The following is a 22781-nucleotide window of genomic DNA, read 5'->3' as shown; positions in this document are numbered from 1 at the left end:
GCAGTCTGTTCTGGGGCAGGGGAACGAGCTGAATGTTGTGGAGGCTGAGATCTCTTCTGCTGTGCTTTTCCCCTATTAACTCTAGGAGAGCATCTGCCAAGACAAGCCAGCAGCCTGCTCCAAAGTGGTTTCAAAGGGTGCATCAAATCCCTGCAGTGGGAGTTCATAAATGGATTTATCAGCTCAGTGTGTCTGATTGCTAAGGCTACAGGGGCTGAGGACAGCTCATGGCAGGATTTTTTGGCAAAATCTTTAAATAATGGTAGTCGCTGATTTAGTGTCTGTGCTGATAGCTGTTAGTGGGCATTTAAAAAGTTAATATGTAGGAATGAGAAATGAAGTAATTCAGGCAGACACAGCACTACCTGTTGCTCTCTTGCACTGCCTCTCTGTCACATCTTTGATAGCTGAGGCTGCTGTCAGCTCCTGAGAGCTGAAACCACGCTGGGCTCTCATGGGACATGCACACATACACATGGCATTTGGTTAACAGTCTTGGGGATGTTTTTCATCTTGCTGATCACACTTGCATACACAGGAGGTGAACACAAACAGATGATAAAGCATTCAAAATATGTTTTTACTTGTTTCTTGGGAATATAGGTTATTTTATATGTTTTTTAGTTTTGGTTTTTTAAACAGACCACCACCATGGACAAACACAACCAGCAACAAGTGTCAAATATCTCTACACTTCTGATAAAGTCCCTCTCAGGTGGCTTGTTGAAACAGGACCAGTTGAGTTTTCAAACTTGGTCCTGCTCCCTCCCCTTGGCACAAAGGTGAGTGGAAATGGGCAGCACCACACCAAACCCCTGTATGAGAAAGGGTAACCAGAGAAACTGCACTATGCTGTTTCCTCATCCTCACTGCTTGACTCCCTTTCTCAAGACCTTTACCACAAACCTGAATAGAAACTATAGAAAACCAGGTTGTGTAGGATCTCAAGCAACTTAATATATGCTTGTGCTGGAGGGCAGGATCATCTCTATCCATCCCATTCCTGACAGCTTGATCTTAAATTAGCCTCTGCTGCTAGACAGCCTCCCTGAGGTGCCCTGTTCCTCCTTTCACTGAGCAGGAGGTGCTTTTTTAGGAGGATCCACCTCTTCCTTTTGGTGGCCAGCACTGCAAACAGGTGTATTTTGGTGCAACCAACAGTAACCTGCAGACTCTGGTCTCCAATGGAAGCCACAGAGGCAGGGTACAGCCTTGGATGGAGACACCAGTGCAAAAGGATGCCCTGGGATGAAAGCACAGCCTGCAAGGTAAAGCCCAGGACTGGCCTTGATGGACTGGAGATGAGGGAAAAATGTGAAATATACTTAACACTCAAGGTGGGTGGAAGGCCACTGAACCTCCAGGAGCTCCCAGCAGAGGACAGCTGTTGTGGGACATGTTGATCCCTTCAGACATGAATCCTGGTCACAAAGCAAGGGGTAGAAATAACCCAAAGCTTGGTTGTTTCAGCATTTTTATTAGACAAGTGCTCCACTCAACAGTTGTACACATGGCCCTGATGCTCCCCTGATCAGTGCACAAACCTTGGGACATTATGCTCTCATGCCACTATGACCCAGGCTGCACAAACCATCTCCTTTTACAGAAGTGGTGCCCAGGAGAAACCCAGGCTCAGAGCAGTGTCCCTGTACTGCCAGCACACCAGCCAAGCTGGGAGGTAACTTCAAGTGCTGTTTGATTAGGCAACTCCTCTCTGCTTCCCAGTCACCTCCCTGTGCTGCTCAGGTCCTATGAATGACAGGGGATGCTTGCTGCTGTGTCCACATGAGCCTGAGCCTTCTGACAGGGATGCCCACCCTCAAGGAGATGAGCTTTTCTGCAGTTCAGGCTGTCTTCTGATGGACTTTCAGAAACCTATGAGGGCAGCAGGAGTGTGGGCTTTGAGGAAACAAATCAGCATTCCAGGGCTGGTTTCTGCTCCTTGCCTACCCAGGAGGTTCTTGTGGAGCTCCCTGTGCCACTGGGGCTAAGCTGCCCTGCATTCAGGCACGTGTGAGTGTAACCCTGCCAGCTTTGGTGGCCCTGATTTGCCACTGCTCGCCCAGGAGAGTGGCTGTGCTGCCCTGCTATTTCTCCCCTGCCCTTCTGGGACTTGAGGCCCTCAGCAGCTCAGCCCCTGAAAGATGAAAACCCACAGCCACATTGGGCAGGCTGAGGAGCTGCTCTCAAACAGCACAAAGCTGTGTGGCTGCATCTGTAAACTTCCCTGAGCTCAGTGTTTAGCTCATGCTCAGTGCTAAGAAAGTGGTTTACAGAGCCAGGCCCCAAATTTCTGTGAACTGGTGCAGCATCAGCTAAGGATGGAAAAGCACATCTACTCCCTGCAAGTACCTGATCTGCCTGACACATCAAAGCCAGTTAAGCTAGTGCAGATTTTCCAGCTGGGTAGATGAGTGGTTGCAAATCAAACTACAACAAGCAGTAGCAAGGCAAACAAGTGACTCAAATTATCCAGGTTTGGGAAAGCTTATAAAAGAAAACATGTAAATAACATCCATACAGCCAATAGCTTAAACACTGTCAGATCTCAGTAGCTTACATTTCTTTTCCCTTGTTCCTGCTGGTGGGCCCCTGGCACCACCTAATACACACATTTAAATAAAGACTGCAAAATAAACACTCAAAGCTAACAAGAAGAGACCACAAAAGCAAGCATGCTTAGCTCACTTTTGGACTGGAGTTTGCCATTGGATGACCAATGGAATAGCAAGGTTTAATGTAAGATGGCAGTGGATTACTTGTCTGTCAATGGAACAAATGCACAGAAGAGCTATACATAGCCTTTGCCTTTAAAGCAGATAGGTGCAAACTCAGGACAAGCCTTTGGCATGTCAGTCCCAGCTCTGCCAGTTGCAATATGATATTAAAAATATACATAAGACTCCACAGTCGATCACATTCACTTCACGTGGCACAGCCCAGATACTGAACCATCTGCTCTCTGGGTGCTCAGAAAGAAAACACTTGAAAACAACTTCCAGGGCAATAGTCTCAGTTTTCCATCTGTTGTTCTCCAAAGGCAGCTAAATTCCTGCAACTATTTGTTAGCACAAAAAGAAAATAAATAGCCCAGGTTACATTCAATAGAAAACTTCTTCCCAGGAAATGGGATACAGGAAATAGCAAAACTCTGTAGCCAACAAAATACTCTACAGTTCTCCCTGCTCCCACCTGCAGCCCTGAGTTTTTAAGGGACACCAGCAAAATCTGCATTCTGTCTTTTAAACTAAACAATGTAATGAGATAACTAGAAATGTCAGAGAACTCAGCATGCCCCCAGGAGGATGGATTTACGTTCACTTAGGCGAACAACAGTGAGTCTGGAAAAAGGGAAAAAGCAGCCTTGAACTGCATTTCCAAGTGCAGAAGGACAAAGGGCAGCAAACTGCCAAGCAGGATTCAGATTCAGAGTTCAAATGCAGGGAACTTGGCCTTGGTAGGCACCAGCAGGTCAGCAAGAAAGTAAATTGTTCCAGCCATTCCTGAGGATGAAAAAAAACACATTGTGCTTCAGAGAAATTCCCTTTAGGCACCATTTTTCTCAGTTATCCAGGGAGGGAATGAGTTATGAAGACAGGAGAAAAGGTCCTAAATACTTTTCAAGGTCTGAGCCCAGGTTTCCCAAGCAACTTTGGTACCTCAGTGTGGAAAAGCATTTTGAAATTAATCAAATGTTGAAAAACACCTGGCAAAATGCCATGGGTCTTTTCTCCACTCCAGCTCCCTCTCTTCTGCTTTACCCATTCACAAGTTCAACACTGGGCAGCTTTGTCAAACTCTTGACAAAGTCCTTGAGACACTGCTGCCCAAGGTCCTGACTGATAGAACTTTTCCTGTCCCTTGGCCTGCAGCAGCCTGGGGAGATCAGGGCAAGCTGGGGGGCTGGTTCCTTCAGCAAATACCTGCTGATGGCACTTTTGGGGGGAGCTGTTAGCAGGAGGCACAAAGTGCCATAGGAGCCACCAAGGCCCATAACAGCAGCTCCATTTGTTCCTCACCTTTAGAATCGAACTCATGAAGGATTTCAATCCTTAAAAATGTACAGAAAAGAGAGAAGCCTGGCTACAAATACCCAAAAGGAACCATGAAAGAACTCTCCTTGAGATCTGTGTGTAAATCTGTGTGGGAGACCTGAGAGGACAGACAAGATGCTCCACCTAAGACATTATCCTGTGCTACAGGGAGACTGCTTCTGGGCAAGGGTAGAAAAACCCAGTGGGCACAATTTTCTTTCCATCCTCTACACTGAGTTTTGCAAAGACTCCAGTGGAGCTTGTATTCTGTTTTCCTTGGTGCTAGAACAGCTTAGATCCAGGAGCAAAACACAAGGATATAGACTGAGATTACCTTCAAAGAGAGAGAATGGTGTGTCTGGAGTCCGGCACCCATGCTGCCCATAGCTTAAACACCACTCTGCAAACTGAGAAAAGAGGTACAAAAAGTGTCCAAATTTCATTAAAGGCAAGTCTTGAGAAGAAAATTCTATCCCTTGTCCCCACACTACCCCTTGCAGAGCAAGGCTTCTGAGGGAAATCCCTTCTGTATAGGCTGTAAGACAGTGACTGCACTGTTGAAGGATTACTCTGGTGCAGCTGGTCAGATCTAGCTGCATGTCTGCCCCACTAGAAATTGGGTTGCAAAGGCAAAGGTAGTGATGTAGAAGGCACACACACTCTTACCTTGCAGGCCCTGTAGAGGTATTTCATGTTCTGAGTGAGGTTGTACAGTGCCAGGAAGGCATAAGCATTGCCAGCTGTGCCATGGCACAGCCCGTAGCCTTTCTTCAGTAACCCATACTGCCAGATCACTTCTGCACACTGCAGGGCATCATTCAGGTACTGCTGCTCCCCAAAGACCTGTGGAGACAAGAAACTGTTGTCCTTGCTGAGGCAATGTCCTCCAAACAAAGAGCATCCCTGTGGGATGCAGAGGCTTGGGTGTCCTGCTGAAGTGACTCTGCTGTTTACTTTTTAAGGAGGGTATTTTTGATATCATGAGTGGGGATGTAAGACCATTACTTCACACACAACTAGTTGTCACCATCCATCACCTGCAGCAGGGCAGCACACACAACTGATGGGTATTTTCAGAAATGTTTTCTTAAAAGATTAATTTCTATATCAGAGGTTAGTGTGGGGTGATTTCACTGTAACAAGCCATCCTACTTCCAAGCAAAGGGGGTGTCCCAGCATCTTCTCCAGAGGAAGTTTCACATGTAGGGGTCTCTGAAGGGTCTTTGCAAGGTGTCTGGTACCTTGTATGCCTGGAGAAGCATGTAGATTACACCTGGTGCTCCATGGCACCAGTGCACGAGGAGGTCTCTGGTGTCACCGATGCAGGGAGGGTAATTGCCAGATGGGAACTTGAGCTGGCAGACATAGTCCACACTGGGCTTGACTGTGTTGTGCAGCTTTACTTGGCTCACTCCAAAGCCAGGCTAAGAGACAGAAAACATTTAAATCAGGGAGAATTACAATTCTGTCTGTCCCCAAGAGACCCAAGGTCTGCCCAAAAGGTGGAAACAAAGTCAACTATGGCTACATTCCCTCTTGCTCCTTGTAAATTAAGTAATTTCTTTGGTTTGGCCTTTCATACTTCACAATTACCTACTCAGTCACTGGTTGTTCTGCCTTTTGGCAAGAACTTATTTCTAGTCCTACCCTTGCATCCCAGAAACAAAGACTGTTCCTAGCATGTCACCTGGTCCTCTAAGCAAGAGAGCTTGCTGCTGCTTTTCCTAAAGATGAGCAGAAATAGCTTCAGGTACCCAGAGCTAAAGTAAAGCACTAACAGTCTAAAATCAGTATTAAGGATGATTCCTTGCACCTAGAGCATCTCAGCCCTTAGCTGCTGGGCCAGCCCAGCTGGCAGGCTGCAATTCTGAATCTTCACAGATGCTGCTGGGTGATTTCAAGAGGCTGACTTCACTGCTGACCTCAGATGAATGCAAGGGAGTGGCTTCAGTGTCCCAAAGACACTGCCCCACATGAAATCTGTGCAGCTCTAATTTCCCATGGCAGACTGCAATGAACACTCTCATCTAAGGATCACACTGTTCTCAGGCTGGTAACTGGAAAATGAAAAATCAATACTTGTGCTGTAAAACCATTAGAGATGAAAGATGTTTTCCTCTCCATATTTCACATTCTTGCTTCTTCCGAGGCTTTTTGTGCATCATGCTTGGCTGATCCAGGCTCCTTTTACTTCATATAGCAGAGAAGCATAAAGCCTATGCAGTATTTTATGGGAAACTAAAATTTAAACAGCCACTTGGGAACAAGCTCAGGGACTTGGTACAAATTGAGGCTGACAGCACATTGCTGTCTCCCCTGCTCTTAGCTTGCTATTCTGTGCTTCTGGGCAATAACCACCTTGCATCCCCCTCCTGCCAAATCTTCTAAATCTAATCTTCTTAAAAACCACCAACCACCTCTTCCTCCCTGAGCAACAGAAAAGTTATATTCACAGGACTTCTACTGATCCTGTATATGGACTTTAACTTTGACTGAAGGAAAGCTCAAATCCTTGAAAGCTGGTGGCTTCCTTTTCCACCTGCTCTCAGAGTTATATCTAATAAAATATTACAGACTATTTCTACACCAAAATAATTTGTGTTGCTCATGGGTGCTCTTAATGCTTTAAGAATTCAACGTTATTTTTTGCTGTTATTTTTCTGAGTGCTTGAGCACTGTAAATATATGCACAAAGGGACCCACACAGGGGAATTATCACCCTCATTTTTTTCAGAGCCAGTACAGGGAATATTGACAGAACTCAGTGAGTTGTGCAAAATAGTGAGAAAGCATCAAAGCAAAGGGGTACTGCATCTCCCAGCTTCTTGTCTCGCTCTGCCTGCTTCAGGCACTGCAGAACTCAGTTCCTTTATCAAAGTCCCACCTCTTTCAAACTTAGAAGCAGGTTCTGCTTTGGATACAAAGGCATTTCCCACTTTCCTACTATGAGCACAATTTTTTTCACCATGCTTTTCTCTCAGAGATTCTCACTCTAATGATCTGACACTGCTCCAAGTAACCACCTCAGAAAATGCAGGGAGCCAACAGATACCAACAAATGTGAATAATTTAGAAGCAATTTACATTAACATAAGGGAGAAACTCAGACCCAGCTGAGCTACAGGCCTCCATTATGTGACACTGCTGGTTAATGCAGGTCACGTTTCTCCACAGATCTCCAAGGTCAGAGATTCAATCTTAGATTTGAAGAAAACCTTTACAATTGGAACCTAGCATGATAATCACATGGCTAGGTCCATCAGACAAGGTATCTTTCCCAGTTTGACATTACCAAGAGCCAATTCAAATGCTGTTCCTTGTTCAAAGAAATGTGAAACAGTGCTAAGGGCCCATCCCCTCATGTTTCTTACCTGCATGAGATAGTAGTAGATCCCAGCCAAACCATGGGCTGCTCCTACATAGTACTCCTGGTACCACTCAAACATCAGTGGGCTCTTTGCTGTGAAGTTCCTCTTTTTGGCTAAGTTCTCTCCTGAGGCTACAACTGCTTCACAAACCTGTGAAGGGATGAGAACAAATGTGGGTGAGGGAAATGTTGCTGCCCTGGACACAGCACAGTGAGTATTGTGACACAGAACAAGATTTGTTTTTCTGCCCAAGCAGAGGGTGGAATGAAATGTATGCCAGTCCAGTACTGCCTATGGATTTACATGGACAGCAGTGCTTTGTCCCTTTGGAAGAAAAGCAGGTATACCATGATGTGGTTTCTCCCTTATTGCCAGAGTTCTTTACATCTAGCATTGATTTTTACCTGCCCCAAGATGAGTTGCATGGGAAGAGACAGACAAGAAATCAGCAAAAGGCACAGTACCTGCTGAATGTGACTCTGAGGGATCTTTTCCTCTCCGAAGTGCTTGTTCACAAATATCAGTGCAGAGAGATAGCCCATGCGCCCGTAGAGGAGCTCATCTGGCACTCGGGGGTCAGCCTTGTGCAGGTGCAGCAAACTGCAATGGAACATCCCCATAGGGGAGATGAGAGGAAAATGCACTCAAACATTACACTCAAAGCCATAGACAAGCACTAAGGCTGGAACTCAAAACTCAAACCCATGGTTTGTTCCTTCATGGTGCCTTATCGGAAATCAAAGCGACCCTCGTGGCAGGGAGAAAGACAAGGAGGACTCCATCTTGGCAGAAGGCTAATTAATTACTTTATTATACTATCTTATTCTGCACTATGTTACACTATAATATACATTACATCTAAACTGAATCTGCACAAGCACCCAACTCAACTCAACTGCCCAGAATCTTGTGACTGCCTGCTGACCGACAGTCTGGACACACGCTTGTCCCTGATAGGCCAAGGAAACAAATCACCATCCCTCTGGGTAAACAATCTCCATATTGCATTCTGCTTTGGCACAACACAGGCACTGCAAATGAGGTAAGAATTGTTTTGATCATTCTTTTCTCTGTTTCTCTCACTGCTCCTCTCAGGTTCAGAGAATGTGAATCCCACACTGCTGTGCCCTAGGAGCTGTCAGGCCGGGCTCTGGCTCTCAGCCTTCCACTGCACGAGGTGTGGAATCACCTCTCCCCTTCTGCCTTTTGTTTGGCTGATTGCTTCAGTCTGCTCTGCTCTTCACTCATACTATGTGCTTGGGTTTTAGAGCACCAGCTTGGAAAGCTACAGGAGGGGGAAACCTGGGCTGAAAGAAATGGTCAGCATAAAGCTGCTGACTGCTCAGGAAAGACTGCCCACCATTATCTCCTTGTGATGTTATTGGCAAGGGGGAGACTGCCAAAAATCACCACTTTCAAATTATAGGGCTATCCTTTTAATTTGGCTGCCTAAGGAATATTTGAAAGTCAAACTAGTGCTAATGGTATGTGGAAAAATCTCACCCCTAATGCTCTCAAGTCCTGATAGAGAAGCCCCTTGCTCTCCATGCCTACAAATAGCCTGGGCTATGCTGTCAGGTGAGAAAGAGGTGTCTCCATGAGCTAAAAATTTAGGACGTGGAGCTACACATGTTGTTTAACATCAAGCTGCTGTGGCACATGGAAGAAATATCCTCTAGGGAGAACTGAGCAGCAGTGAGGACAGCTTAGCAAAGTGGAAGTGCTGGGGCTGGCTGAGGACAGCTTGCCTGGCACCAGGCTTTAGCCCACAAGTGCAGAGTGAGGTCTGCTGCAGTCAAGTATTTTCTTTGCCACTTTTGTATTATGATATTGCAAAGCTGGTGATGTTCCTGTGGTGCTAACAGAGATTGACAGCACTTCACACTGGTGCTTTGTAGCCCAATTCACCCTTGATGCAATTTTTCCTTTGTTTTGTCTCTCATCACACTTCCAGAAAGACTGGATGTCCTTTCCTGTCAGGGCAGCAGGTAGCAGTGTGTTTGGATTTGGCTTTATCTTTCTGTTCACCTGTAAGACAGCAATCTGAAAAGTGCCATCACTTTTAAAATATCAGCGTAAGTGGCTTTAAGGCTATTCCCTGACTGTTTCCAGCTGTGAAACCAGCCAGGAAAAGCTTTGTGTGTGCTGATGTTCCCTGCCACAGAAGAACAGAAAAGGTGCCTTGACAGCCTTGGCTCCCTGGGCTCCAGGGACTTTGCAACACTGAGTTGCAAAGAAGGAACCAAATGCCTCAAGTAGAGAGGATGCTGGGCTGTTACTCCTCATGGCAGGAGACTTTTATCCCCTTGGCACTGGACTCAAAGTGAGCAGGGATTTTGAAGGAGAAAGGAGGGAGCAGTGTCTCAAGGTGGATGGGCTCTTGTACCACTTGACATGTGGACTGCTCCATGGAGGAAGTTTCTTTAAACCCAAGAGACAGACTTTACACTCAAGGCATGGGTTCTTCTCTCAGCTGCAGGAGCTGAAAGGAAAGGCCTTGTGGCACCTGTTGCAGAGTCTAAACAAGGCAGATGAAGAGGGTTTCCAAGGAGCTATCTGGACAAACAGACTCTGCCTAGCAGCAGGCTGGCCAGAAGGGAAGCTGACTGGTGATGTTGTTCAGCTCTGAGATGTCAGGAAATGTCAGGTGACAAAGAAGGAATGGATGGATGTGTAATTTTAATACCAATGTTAGGGATTTTCTCAGTTCTGGATGTGATATCTTCTTTTTATGGGGAAATCTGGAGCAACTGGACCACTTTTCTTGTTCTTTGTGCATTACTGCTTTACCTCTAACTGCTTTTCCAGCAGGATCATCAGGAGAGGAAGCCTGCCAGGAGTTTCTGCTGTTTTGAAACGTGGTCATGCATTCAGAAAGAGATGCCTGGGATGCTGCTGGACTGACTGCATGCAGAATACATTTCTCAGGTGTGTGGGGTAAGTTGTGGTCTCTGAAAGAAAGAGCCACTCCTATTCACATCAGCCTATCACCTCAACTGTCAACAATCAGCAGTTTCTGCACAGAGGGAAATCAAGGCAGCTGTACAGCAAAATGGGATTTTTGTACACCATTGGCTCTGAAAGCAAAGCTTTGACCTTCTGAATTGGTGGGAAGTGCCAGGAAAAAGAAGGCTCCTAGAACATGGCTCAGATTTTCACAGGCTCTTGGAAAATAGGCTGCCCTGAAACATTAGTGTCTCTAGAGCATAAAAGCATATTTTTTGGTCATGAACTCATTTAGGAAAAAGCAAGCTTCTCTCTGTTCCACTGTAGGTAAAACCTGGCTGATGGATTCTCTCCACTGGCTCTGTAAAGATGAGGTGCTTTAAAGGATAGAGGACAAAATGCAGAGAAGGCCTTCTTCTCCAAGAGCTCTGATGAAAGTGCTCTTTCTGTGCACTTGCACTGCACAGCTTAGCAATTGCTCTGTAACTAAACAGCATACTCAAAAACCATTTAAGAGTTTTGATTCAGGGAGCTACTTCTCAAAGAAATACTCTATTTTAAAGGAGCATGGTCAGGCTAACTGCTCTGGGAATTGGTGGCAGAGTAAGGACAGTAGAAGTGTACATTTGAGAAAGCCACATTTTTCTGTTTTCCTCTTGCAGGTGTATGAAGAAACCAATTTCCAGTGTTCTGACTTTATTATACCATTAGATGGCAGTGCAAAATCAATCACGAGATTCCATTCTGCCACCAAACCACAAGCAAAACAAGAGGGATATGGGGAGGGGAGACCTCAGCAAGAAAACATGAATTAGGGACTGTTTTTACAACCTGGGACTTATGCACTGACCACAACTGACCAGTACTGTTTGATAGATTAATTCCCTTTTTGTTAACAAATATGTTCATCTCAGTGAGACTTACCACTCTGTCAAAGTAAAATCTAACCCACAGATTATTACCAGAACAAAGAAAGAGTTCTATCCTCAGACAGAGGACGTTGTATCTACATATGTGATTGTATCCGCATAAACCAGAAGCTATTCTTAGTTAAGGGAGTGGAACTTGGTGTCCAAACCATACAGACACCTCTGATTCCCACCTGTGGCTTTTTTAATTGCTATTATGCATCACTTTCTCATGGCTGTTTAAGGGCAGTCAGTGCTCTGAAGCATCAGGGGTTTTGTCTATCTTTGTGCTGATCAGGTAGAAGTGGAAACTCTCTACAGGGCTGTTTCTCTCCTTCTTAAAACCCATCTCCCTTAACTAAGAAATGCTTGCAAATACATCTCCTTAACTATTTTCCTTCTTCTGCCACATGCTGATCTATGACAGCTTGTTTGTCCTTTTCTTGTCTTAAGTACCCAACAAAAATGCATCTGAAAACAGTCGAGGAAAGACAGGAAATAGAAATAAATGAATCATAACCAGCTGCATTCTGCAGTTGAAAGGGATGCTGTCAATCTTAGGTTTAAGTCAAAGACAACTAATAAACAGCAAGTGGAAGCAAGTACCAAAATTAAATCTAATAATCTTACCACATTTTTCCTTTTCATCAAAATGACTGCAAAGCTAAATTAAAATGTTCTCAAAAACCACCAAACCCCACCTTCTGGGGTTTTTTTTTGTTTTTAATTTTGGCACTTTTTTCTTCCTGTGTTTATCAGAATTATTTTTAAGATGGCAGTAGCAGCTGAACAATAGAGGCTTGCAGGCTGCCATGCAAACATCTTTGTCCTTAAACCACCTCATTCACCAGGGCAGGAAAAGTTTGTGCTGCCTTGCTAACTTACTGGACTATTTCTCACACAAGACTGCAACAAAATGTCATCACATTTGTCAGAGAGTGCCTCATCCAAGCCCAGAGCAGCTCTGTGAGCAAGAGGGAGGACAGGACAGAGACATAAGCAAGGCTTTTACCGGATGATGCAGTCTTCTGCCTGCTTCTGGTTCTGCAGCTTGTGGTAGACAACAGCAGCCACTGCCAGGGGCCCAGCATCACCACACAGGAATGTGATGGATCTCCTGGTCAGGCACCTCAGGCTCTTCTTCACGTACTCATGGGCCACCTGAAGGTAGGCTGGGTCTCCATACACATCAAACAGGTGCAAATACAGCAAAGCAATGCCTGCAGAAGGAACAGAAAGGTTGCATCCACTAGAAATGTTTGCTCTGTTACTTCAGTGAAGCTAAAAGTCCGGCCTGGCCCTCATCTAGGGTATAAGCCTGACAGACAGGCTTCTCAGGGACTCAGCTTCCTTTCCTTGTAACTTGCTGCTGCTTGTGAGTGGATGGCAGGTCAAGACAACAGCAGGGTCTGACCCAGGAAGGCCTGGAGAACAGAATTGCATAAAATTTTATATACAATTACATACAATTTTCATATACAATTACATATATATGTAATATTGCATATTTTAATATACAATATACATACAATTTCATATACAATTCCTTTATATCCAACTACATAGAATTTTCACAGCAAGGAGCAAAAGATGAAACTTAGACAAACCCACCTAAATCCATACACTGTACCTGTGACTTTTGCTCAACAGTGAAAGGGGAAAAAAAAATCATCTTTGGGAAGATAGTATTTGTGAGAGAGCAGAACTGAGTTGTCACCTCTCCATCTCTTCCCCATGCTTAGGGGGTAAAGGGTTGGGTCACTTAGCTTGGACTGGATTTTAAAAAAGTGACACACCATCAGCACTGAGAAACAGCATCCTTAGGACATCCAGACATCCTACTTGACTCTTTTTTAAAATTTCCTTCTATTATTCTTTTTAAATTCCTTTCCACTGGGAAGCACCAGCAAGGTTGTTGCAGTTCCCTGGACATCATCTCCTTCTGTTGAGCACGTCCCAAGCCCTAAAGCAAGGACTGGTGCATCCTAGAAAAAAGGGACTGCCCAATTCTCCTCTGCAGCAATCACTCATGAGATCAGCCCTTGTCTGAAACACAAACAGCTGCCTGGAATACTGGAAAAGGCTGCATGGTCCTCACTAGAGGTTTCCAATGGACTGGCCAGCTACAGAAACGGTTCTGCTACTGAGCAGTGTCATCAATTGCTGCCCTTTGCCTCTGTGTGCCTTGTCTTCAGCCAGCTCTTGAAGCTTTCATTTGGTGAATGAGGAGCTCTCAGTAAGTCTGTGCCTGACAGGTCTGTCACACTTGAACCCTACTTCTGATCTGGGAGCCATCCTCAAACCTGCACTTAAGAAAGCTACTGGCCTACATCACTTTGAGAAGAGCTTATTTCTCCCCTTCACAATAACCATTTCTAAGAAGACTCAGGTCCTGCATTAAGCCTAAATTAATAGAGCCAATCTCTGCAGATTTTGATGTGTTAAGGTCAAGGGGGCAAGCGTGCTGCAGAATTACAGTCCAAGGTACTGAGGACAATTTCAAACTTGGATAATTTTCTCATTTTGCATGGGTACTCTCCAAAGCTTCATGCTACAGACAATTCAATTCCACATGTACATTATGTATAAAATTTCCATTTCCTGCTGAAGCTAATAACCTTGTTCTCTCTCTAAGCAATTCAGTGCCAGCAATTCTAGAGAGAGCTCAGCTGTACAGTGGCATCACTCAAGTCTGTAAGGATGTGGATATGAAGCCCTTCTTTAAAGGGAAACCCTTCTTTTCCAGCTACAAAATGTCAAGTGACTCTCCTTGATTTATTTAGTACCCAGCACATCTTCTAGACTCTTATTAGCCTGATAGCTGTCTGAGCACAACTTGCACTCTTGACTTATCTGCTTTAATACAGAACTTTTAGCTTTGTAAGTAGTTTCTATTCCCACTGCCATTATACCACCCTAATTATGCACATAAGTATCCTGCCAAGACCACTGCAAGGACTGAATTCTTAGAAAGTAAATCTCAGCATTGTTTTCCTCTGATTTCTTTGCCTCTCCTCTTTTATAACATTTCTCAGCCCTTATCCTCTCAGGCCCAAGCATCTTTGGAAAGACTCCAAAAAACCAATGACCTGTACTAAAGGATGAAGCTGCTTTCCCAAAACATTCACTTTTCCTTTTTATTTAAAACTGAAAGGTCTTATAAACTGCATCTAAAGCCAGTTTTCTCAATTTATTCCTGCTGTCATTTGATACTGGCAATAATCCAGGTACCCATGAAAGCTGTTTGCTCACCCTGTTCTGTTACAGTTGGGCAGAGAAGAGGAGAAAAAAATTAACAAAGGGCTCATGGGATGACATAAGGATTGGGAGAAAAAAAACACTCTAAGGGAAAAACAGGTTCAAATTTAAAGGTATAAAGTAAATTTATTATTAACAGAGTTAGAGGAGGATAATGAGAAGTAAAATAAGCCTTTAAAATACTTTTTTCTCCCCCAGGCCCTCCCTCCTTCCCACTGACAGCAGAGGGAGACAGGGCATGAGGGTTTTGGTCAGTTCATCACTTGAGATCTTCTTCTGTTTGCTCAGGGAAAAGAGTCTTTCCTCTGCCATGGGGTCTCTCCCATGGGCAAAGTCACTCCAAAACTGTTGTGGCAGGGGTCACTTGTCCACGGGGTATAGTCTTTTAAGGACAGGCTGCTTTAGTCTGGAAGCAAGGGCTGTCTCTCTATCTCTGGAAGCAGGAGCCCTCTTGCTCTATTTGGGTCTCCCACTGCATCACAGCTTGCTCTGGCATCCACCCTCTCCAGCATGAGCACTTCTCCCACAGGCTGTGAGTGATCTATGCATCCCCTGTGGGCCTCATCCATTACAGGGGCACAGCTGCTTCCCCATGGTCTCACCACGGCCTGCAGAGGAATCTCAGCTCTGGTCCTTGGAGCACCTTCTCCCTCTTTATTTCCATTGACCTTGGTGCTGCCATGTTTTTGCCCACATGTCCTCACTTCCTCCTCCTTCCTGACTAGAAGACAAACTGCTACTTGTAGTACCACTGTCAACAACTCCCACCAATTCAAAGACTCCTGCAGGATCCTGTAGCACTGAGAAGTTGATCTCATCTAGGTTCCATGCCAGGGAATTGCCATCCTGTTTCTGTGCTGGCCAGGCAGTCCTGACACCATCGTGTGGGCAGCGGCAGCCGCTGGTGCTGTTTAACGCCTCTCCTCATGTGGAGAGGTGTTAAAAATAAACTCAAGGTGTGCAGGTCCCACAGGTACATAAGGTGTGATCTGCAGTCTCTCTGTTGGCTCATGTCTCCGTACATGTGGGGTGCAGGGAAGGAGAGGCTGCCAGCCCAGCCCTACCCTTTCAGCCACAGTGTATTGCCACAGGCTGTGCCAGCATGGCGGCGGCCACGGGGCCTCCCCACCCCTGGGGAACAAACTGCTCTCTTTTGATCTTCCTCTTAACTGTGTCATCATAGAGATGTTACCACCCTCAGCATGTCCTTCTTCAGAGCCATCAGAGATTGGCTCTGTAGAACATGGTAGAAGCTTCCAGCAGCTTCTCACAGAAGGTACCCCTGTGGCCCTCCCCTGCTACCAAAAATCAGGCTATGCCAAATCAACACAATTCCTCAAGGAACTCCTTCCTCCCAAACTGATCAGAAGGGTGCAAGCAGTGCTGCCTTCAGCATTCTGGACACTCTGTTGCCACCTGTGAGCCCCAGAGGGGACAAGGCAGCAGAGGAGGACAAGCACAAGCATGAAGAGGCAATGTTGACAGGCGTATGTAGAGCGATACAAAACAAAGCCACCTGGGTGGGGATATCTGGTATTAACCTGTGTGCCAAGGTGCAGGCAGAGCACTTCAGAGGCAATGCAGGTCAGAGACAAGAGTATCCAGGCAGTGAACTTGGTTCAGTTAAGGCAGCGTTGCTCTGCAGAAGCTCTTCCACAGCTCTGCCCCACTCCCTCTCCAATGCCCTCCTCACCCCAACTGACTGGGTAGGTTTGTGACTGACTGGGTGTTTGTTTGGCATGCTTTAAGCGGTATACAAACACAGCATCACCAGACACATGGAGCTAGGTAGGCTGTGGATCTGCTCCATTTCTGTGCGCCTTGGAGGTCTGGTGTTCAGTGTTCCACTTGGAAATGTGATCTAATTTTGTGACCTCTGACTGTTTCCAAGCAGAATGCCATACAGTGGCTGCCTGTGGCCTGCTACTGCCAAAGAGGTCTGGGCTTTGTTCTGTTGATTTTTTACTACTGGACCTTTTTCTCTGTAGTTTCTCAGATGTCCATTTTTTTTTGCTTCTAGCCCCTGCTGCAGATCTGAACGAGATGGGGAATGCATCAGGGAGTCCTTGATGGTACAGGGCTGCACTGAACACGTGCTGCTGAAGGACCAACAGGGCTCTGCTTACTGAAACAGCCACTCCAGCATGCAGAAAGCCAGTACACAGGAGCTGAGTGTCAATGCTTGCTCACCGCAGGAAATCAGAAGGCCAAAGTCAATCCTGTGTGCCTCACAAAGCCTGCTTAGTCAACACCTTCAGAAGGACAGTAAACAGCACCTCTCTCCTCTCACCCTCCTGCAGGGTAGGTAGAGAGTTTTGCATTAGAGATTTCTTTAGAGTGAGGCAGTGGAGTTACAGACTATTGTGCCAGTTACAGCCAGTTTGTGCTGATGCCCTGACTTCAGCAACCATTGCTTTCAACAGAGCAGGCACTGCTGGAAATAGCAGGGAAGGTCTTGCTTGTGAGCTGAAGCTCTGCAGTAGGCAGAAATGTGAGCTGAAGCTCTGCAGTAGGCAGAAAGAGAATCTCATCCATATGATCATTCTGTTGATCAAAGAGAAGCTGTGCCTCAACTTCTCTGCAAGTTTAGACTTGCTCTTTTGTTGGCCTGCAAGCAGTTTGCTTTGCAAGCAAGTTATGCCCTTAGACAGTTCTGAACATGCCTCCTTACCCAGCAGGAGCTGAGCTGAGCTTCTTCTACCAAGGAAAGGAGGTTGCCACAAGAGGATATTTTGTTCCAAACCGACCAACTTGAGTTTTAAAGATCTCAGAGATCTTGCATTGACCCAGGGCAGTAAATCAGCCAGCAGCCTCAGAACAGGAAGTCAAACACAGAGGAAGAAGCAGAGTCCTTTCTCTGCACAGTGATGAAGCCTGATGGTTTCTAGTGAGACAACTGATGTAATTTTATTAAGTCAGGCATGGGGCAAAAGAGCAGGGATGCCCAGCTTTACTGCCCAGCTCAAAGGATAATTAGCATTTCTCCTGGTGCAGACACATGGGATGCTACCTTGCACTCCTAAATGCATGCCAAAGCCACACTGCATGCAACAGTGAGACATCTCTAGAAGTCCATGTTCAGAACTGGCTGGGGAGTCAGTTTGCAGCTTCTCTTCTGACTGCATGATTGATTATCCAAGACACCTAAGCATTTATCCTGCCTTAAAACCTGGGTAACAGAGCTTCTTCTGGTAAACTTTTTACCCCATCACAAAATCCTACAACAGGTTAGGTTAGCAGGGATCAGTGGTGATGTGCTCCAACCCTCTGAAAGGAAGGTCAAGCTCAAATTTGCATGCCATTGCTCTGGGCCTTGTCCAGTCAAACACTGACTATCTCCAAGAACAGAAAATTCACAAAAACTACCTGCCAAGCATTTGGCAGGAATGTGGTTTATGTGAGTGACCCAAGGCACTCTATTATCTCTCAGCAAATGCAGCCTCACTTTCTCTTGTTCTGTAGGGATTATCTGAGGATTTCCATTATTCTGAACAGGACTAAAAGGGACATAAGTTCTCTGGGTTCTGGGTTAAAATGAACATATTGCACTAAAGTGAATGAAAAGTGTTTTTCCAGAAGTTTTTCTGAACTGGTTCAGCTGTAATTTCATTCTTACATGGCTTTCCTTTCGAAAGACAACTGAGCCCTGCTCCTTGTCCCTACTTGCCAGTGGGCCAGCCAAAAACTGTGGATGGGGCAGGCCAGCTGAACTCACTGGGAAGTTTCAGAGGCCCTCTGTGACTAAGACACTGCCAGAGAAGGGGATGCTTGCATGGGAAACTAATTCCAAATGAACTACCACAGTGTGGAGGAAGGTGAATCTCTCCCTTATATACCTCATCACCCTGGAAGGATGCAATAGTCCAGTAAGCACTGGACTCAGGAGCATCCTGGCTTCTGCAGTCACTTGGTGACAGGAGTGAACTCCTTCCACTCCCTTTCCATCAGTTATGCTCCCAGTCAAGACAGTCTTTGGAGCAAGAGCAGGGCCTTTTGCATTATCACAAACACCAAAAGGCATCCAGGTATCCCTCAGTGTCCTCAGGCTAATCTGTCTGGAAATGGATGAGGCTGCTGTGCTTCTACCAGGATTTGAAATATTTCTGATTCAGAATTAGCTTAGAGCAGTTCAGCTTCCCTCAGTCAACACCATGATACCAGTGAAACAGATTAGGGAAAAACCTCTTCCCCTAAGCTGATGAAAAGCCAAAGTAGAACACAACAGCTGAGGCTGGTCTGTACCTAGGCATGTACCAGGGGCTGCCTATGGGGCCCTGATCTCCATGGGGAACTGAATGAGAATGTAACAAGCTGATTCAAGTATGTTTTGAGGGCATTCAGCCATTCACTGGATAATCTTGATCCAAAGTGTGTTTTCAGTGCCTCTGAGCTGAAAACCTGAGTCCTTCCTTCCCTCAGCTCCAACTTCATGTGCCAAGAAGCTGTGGCTTCCCTGGCACGAGTGCACACTGGGGGAACAGGGCTCTGTCAAGTGTGGTGGGAAAGAAAAGAGCCCCAAAGTAAAATGCCAGCATATGCTGTGTATTACTGAATGCAGTGTAGTACACTCAAGCACGTTACATTTCACAGAGTTTGTGCCAAGAGAGCCATATTTCAAATCTCCCTTATTAGCGGCCACGAGAGTGAGCGTTGATTTCAGACTGCTGGGCAATGATTCACATGAGGAGATACTCAACAAGCCTTTCCTACACAAGCAATTACAGGAAAAAGCTGCTGTCTTGGCCCAATTAATTTTGTCTCTGGAAACCAGCTCTGAATAAATTAATATAGCTAGACTTGGAAAAGAATAGGGTGACAAAGTTATAGTGTAACATCTGCAAACTTCACCATGCTGGCTGTGACTTCCAGGAAATCTGCCCATGGATTTTTTTCTATTAGCCAAGGCAAGAAGGCTGTATGCCCATTGAGGAATGATCTCTGGGAAGAAAAAAGAAGAATCCCTCTTGAGAAACTCCCTTCCAAGTGAAAGCAAGCTGAAATCCTGAACCAGAGCTCTCAGCCACTGCTTCATAACTGCAGTCTCTTTCCAACACAAAGTACCTTAGGAGCACCTTCAGAAAAGGAACACGGCCTCTGGGGAAAAGTGTTTTCCTTCTCCCCAAGAGCAATCCTCACATGAGTACTCCTAACATCAACTATCCTCCTGCTTTGTCTCCTGAATTTTCTGGCCAGAGGCAGACTCTGCAATCATCACTGAAGACCACCCTTACCATAGCAGTGCTTCTCATCAGAGGGGACCCCAGCGCAGGGTCACACAAACTGGAAAACTGAACATGTCTGCCAAGGTGAAATCAGCCGGCACTCAGCAGAAATATATAAATTCACTGGCAGCAGCAGCAGAGTGCTGCCAAGACAGCAGCTGATGAAATCAATGTTCTCCCACGCTGGAATTTAATACTGGCATCCTAGCATTTCTTATGAACTGCTCTTCAGTGCTCTCAGTGCCTGTCTGCCTTACTAAAATTTTGAAACAGGCATTTCTAGCACTGCTGTCATCAAGCTGCAACGTTAGTTTAGCACCAACACACTGAACACCACTCTCATAAGCAAACTGTTGGCATTAAGTTCCACAGCACCCACACACAAGCCAGCCACACCCAGATTGTACTGTAGAAAGTTGCCATTTATGATTGCAGTATACTGCAAAAAGAAAAGCAGCAGCACCAAAAAAATCTTGCAGCAAGCATGAGATTGATTTCAACTACCCTAGGGTCTCTGAATAGGGCCTGGCACAGCACAGAAGGCAGGAAAGATGTGAAAGCACACAGCAGCAGCTGATGTTGGGGCACACAGAAAGGTGTGTCCTCCCTGGCACCAGTGGGCAGAGACAGGGAGGCAAAGGCAGGGCACACTTCCAAGGAAGAAAACCAGGCTGAAAATGCAGAATAGGAGAAAGACAAGCTCTTGGAAGCTTTGCAAACAAGTTAGTATGAGGAAGGCTTCCACACCTTGTTATACTCACATTAGTATTTCTGCTCCTTCTGGCAGGAACTGGAGCAAAGCTAGCGCTCACTAAGTGGAGTGGCACTACCTGGGGAATAGGAATGGAGCAATCTTCCAATCAGACAAGGTCATCAGATAAATTACAGCCCGAACAAAAAAGACAGACATTATCTCAGGCCATTAAGCTCACTGCTGCCAGATGCAAGGGCTCCTTGCAGGTAAATGACTTAGCGTGTACACCTGCCTACTTCATGGAGCAGTGGATGAAGCACTGGTTTTGTGGTCATCATCGCCACCATGGCTAGATTTGGAGCATGTCCCTTTGAAGGCTCCCATGCCTACTCTCAAACAAGTGCTGGCTTTCTCCGTGGTGTAAGTCCAGTGCTATTAACCGAGACTAGACCCAGTCCTGCCCTGTGACAATGTGATCTTCCCTCTGCAGCACAAAACCTTCCTCAAAAATGGGGAGTCCAAAGAAAGACATCCCCTTGTTCTAATGGACTAAAACATGCAGAACAAGAGCCATTCTTGACGTGGATCTACCGTGACCATTCCAATGGCCAAACGCCAGGGTCTGCCAGGACCTGATCTAGAGGTGAGCTCCAGGCAGCTCCTGCTCCATGGGTCCGACCCTACCTGTCCAGCCAGTGTACGCGGTGCAGTCATGCGGGTCGGCGGACTTGAGGCCCTTCTCCATCTGCTGCAGCAGCTCCCTGATTTTGTTATTCAGCCGCTGCGTGAATTCGGGGGTCAGCTGTGGAGACAAAACCCACCAAACATGAAGGCAACGCGGGTGGGCATCGGTACACCGGGCAGCCCCGGGGAACCGCGTTTGGAACCAGACAGGTGTCAGCTCTACACGGCCTGGGGGCAGATCCCCGCGGCAGAGCCTCCTCACCCCAGCCCCGCTCACCCGCCCGGCCGCGTCGAAGTAGCCGGTGGCCAAGGACTTGTCATAGTCCGCGTAGGGGTTCGGCAGTGCCCGCTGCGCCATCATCGTCCCGCTCGGCTCGGCTCGGCCCGGCCAGGCCCGCCCCGGCTCCGCCCCGGAAGGCGCCGCTGCCGCCGCTCGCTCCTTCCCGCGCCAGGGGCGGGCTCGGGGCCCGCGGCTGCTGCCGCCGGCGCTGAGGGGGCCGGGGGTGCAGTCCGGCCGATGCTATGGGGTCACAGCTTGTTGCCCCAGGTTGTGTCTGCTTTAGAGAGCCCTGTGGAGCTGAGGTCCCTTGCAGCTGATCATGCAGGGTTTCATGCAGCTGATCATCGAGGGGCCGGGTGCAGCTGGCCCTGTGGGGTTAGGGTCCCTCTGCTGCTGGGTCTCTGTGCTTTAGGCAGCCCTTCGGAATGTAAGGTCGCTCGCAGCTGGTCTTGTGGGGCTTGGGACATTGTAGGGCTGAGGGTATTTGTCACTGTCTGGCTTTGGGAGCCCTGTGAGATTTTGGGCCCCTTACAGGTGGCCCTGTGGTGTTTAAGTCCCATTCAGGACTTAAACCCTGTGGGGTTTGGTTCAGTTGGCTGTGTGGAGCTTGGAGGCCCTGTGGGATGAGGGGCCCCTCACACCAGCCTGGAGTGCATGGGCACCACATGGGTTTGGGGCTAAGCTGGTGCTGACAGAGGGTCAGCCCAAGGAAAATGAGCTGAGCAGGATTTCCTCACTTGGGGTGGACCCAGCCTGCATGGGGGACAGGGGCTCTTCTTTGCTGTACCTTGCTGAGCTGCTGCATCTCACCTGTGCTGGCTGAGCTACATCTTCCTCATGAAGAGGTTAGGTCCCCATGAGTCCTTAGCACTCCTTAGACCTGAGGAGTGCTTTTCCTCCCAAGTGCAGCATAACTGTGCTGCCATGCTGCTGGGGGTCTCCTTGGTGTTGTCATGGGGCAGTGTGCCCCTGTGCAGCCACCCATGAACAATGTCCTTTGTGCTGCCAGGTAGCATTCATTGGGCTCACATGTCCTTGTGTGCTGTGTTCCTCAATCCAGGCCTTGCTGCTTGGTGTAACACTGCCCAGCTCCCTTTCTTCTGACCCCATGGACCTGGGACGTCCCTGCTTGAGGTGTGGTTTGCTGAAGTGTGTGACAGGTGCAGCTTTGGGGGTCCCCAGCACTTCTAGCACTGCAGGTTTGCATGTGTGTCTCTGTTAGGGAAGCACAAAGGGATGTGGCTGAGCTTGAAGCTTTTAGTGGCTTGTCAAGGTCTAAGTGCAGTTGACACTGTCCCTTGTAGGAGCTGAATCCATCTGGGTGGGTTTAGGGGAAGCTGTTGCTCTAAGAGTTTACACACTGGTGACTGCAAACATCCTGAGAATC

The 22781-nt window shown here is 46.9% G+C and overlaps 1 protein-coding gene across 1 annotated transcript; it reads right to left on the bottom strand.

Moving 5' to 3' along the window:
- Nucleotides 1–1457: 1457 nt before the first annotated feature.
- On the bottom strand, nucleotides 1458–21511 carry LANCL1 (LanC like glutathione S-transferase 1). Its single transcript, XM_036386653.2, has 9 exons — nucleotides 21392–21511; nucleotides 21115–21232; nucleotides 12269–12476; nucleotides 7867–8002; nucleotides 7406–7552; nucleotides 5276–5458; nucleotides 4701–4877; nucleotides 4369–4441; nucleotides 1458–3503 (listed from the first exon to the last, which is right to left on the bottom strand). The coding sequence occupies exons 1-9, from the start codon at nucleotides 21473–21475 to the stop codon at nucleotides 3427–3429; spliced, it is 1203 nt and encodes a 400-aa protein (XP_036242546.1). The 5' UTR covers nucleotides 21476–21511; the 3' UTR covers nucleotides 1458–3426.
- Nucleotides 21512–22781: the final 1270 nt, after the last annotated feature.

The sequence above is a fragment of the Molothrus ater genome, chromosome 7 (assembly GCF_012460135.2).
Source record: "Molothrus ater isolate BHLD 08-10-18 breed brown headed cowbird chromosome 7, BPBGC_Mater_1.1, whole genome shotgun sequence".
Taxonomy (NCBI): Eukaryota; Metazoa; Chordata; class Aves; order Passeriformes; family Icteridae; genus Molothrus; species Molothrus ater.
This window is presented reverse-complemented; position numbering and strand designations above follow the sequence as displayed.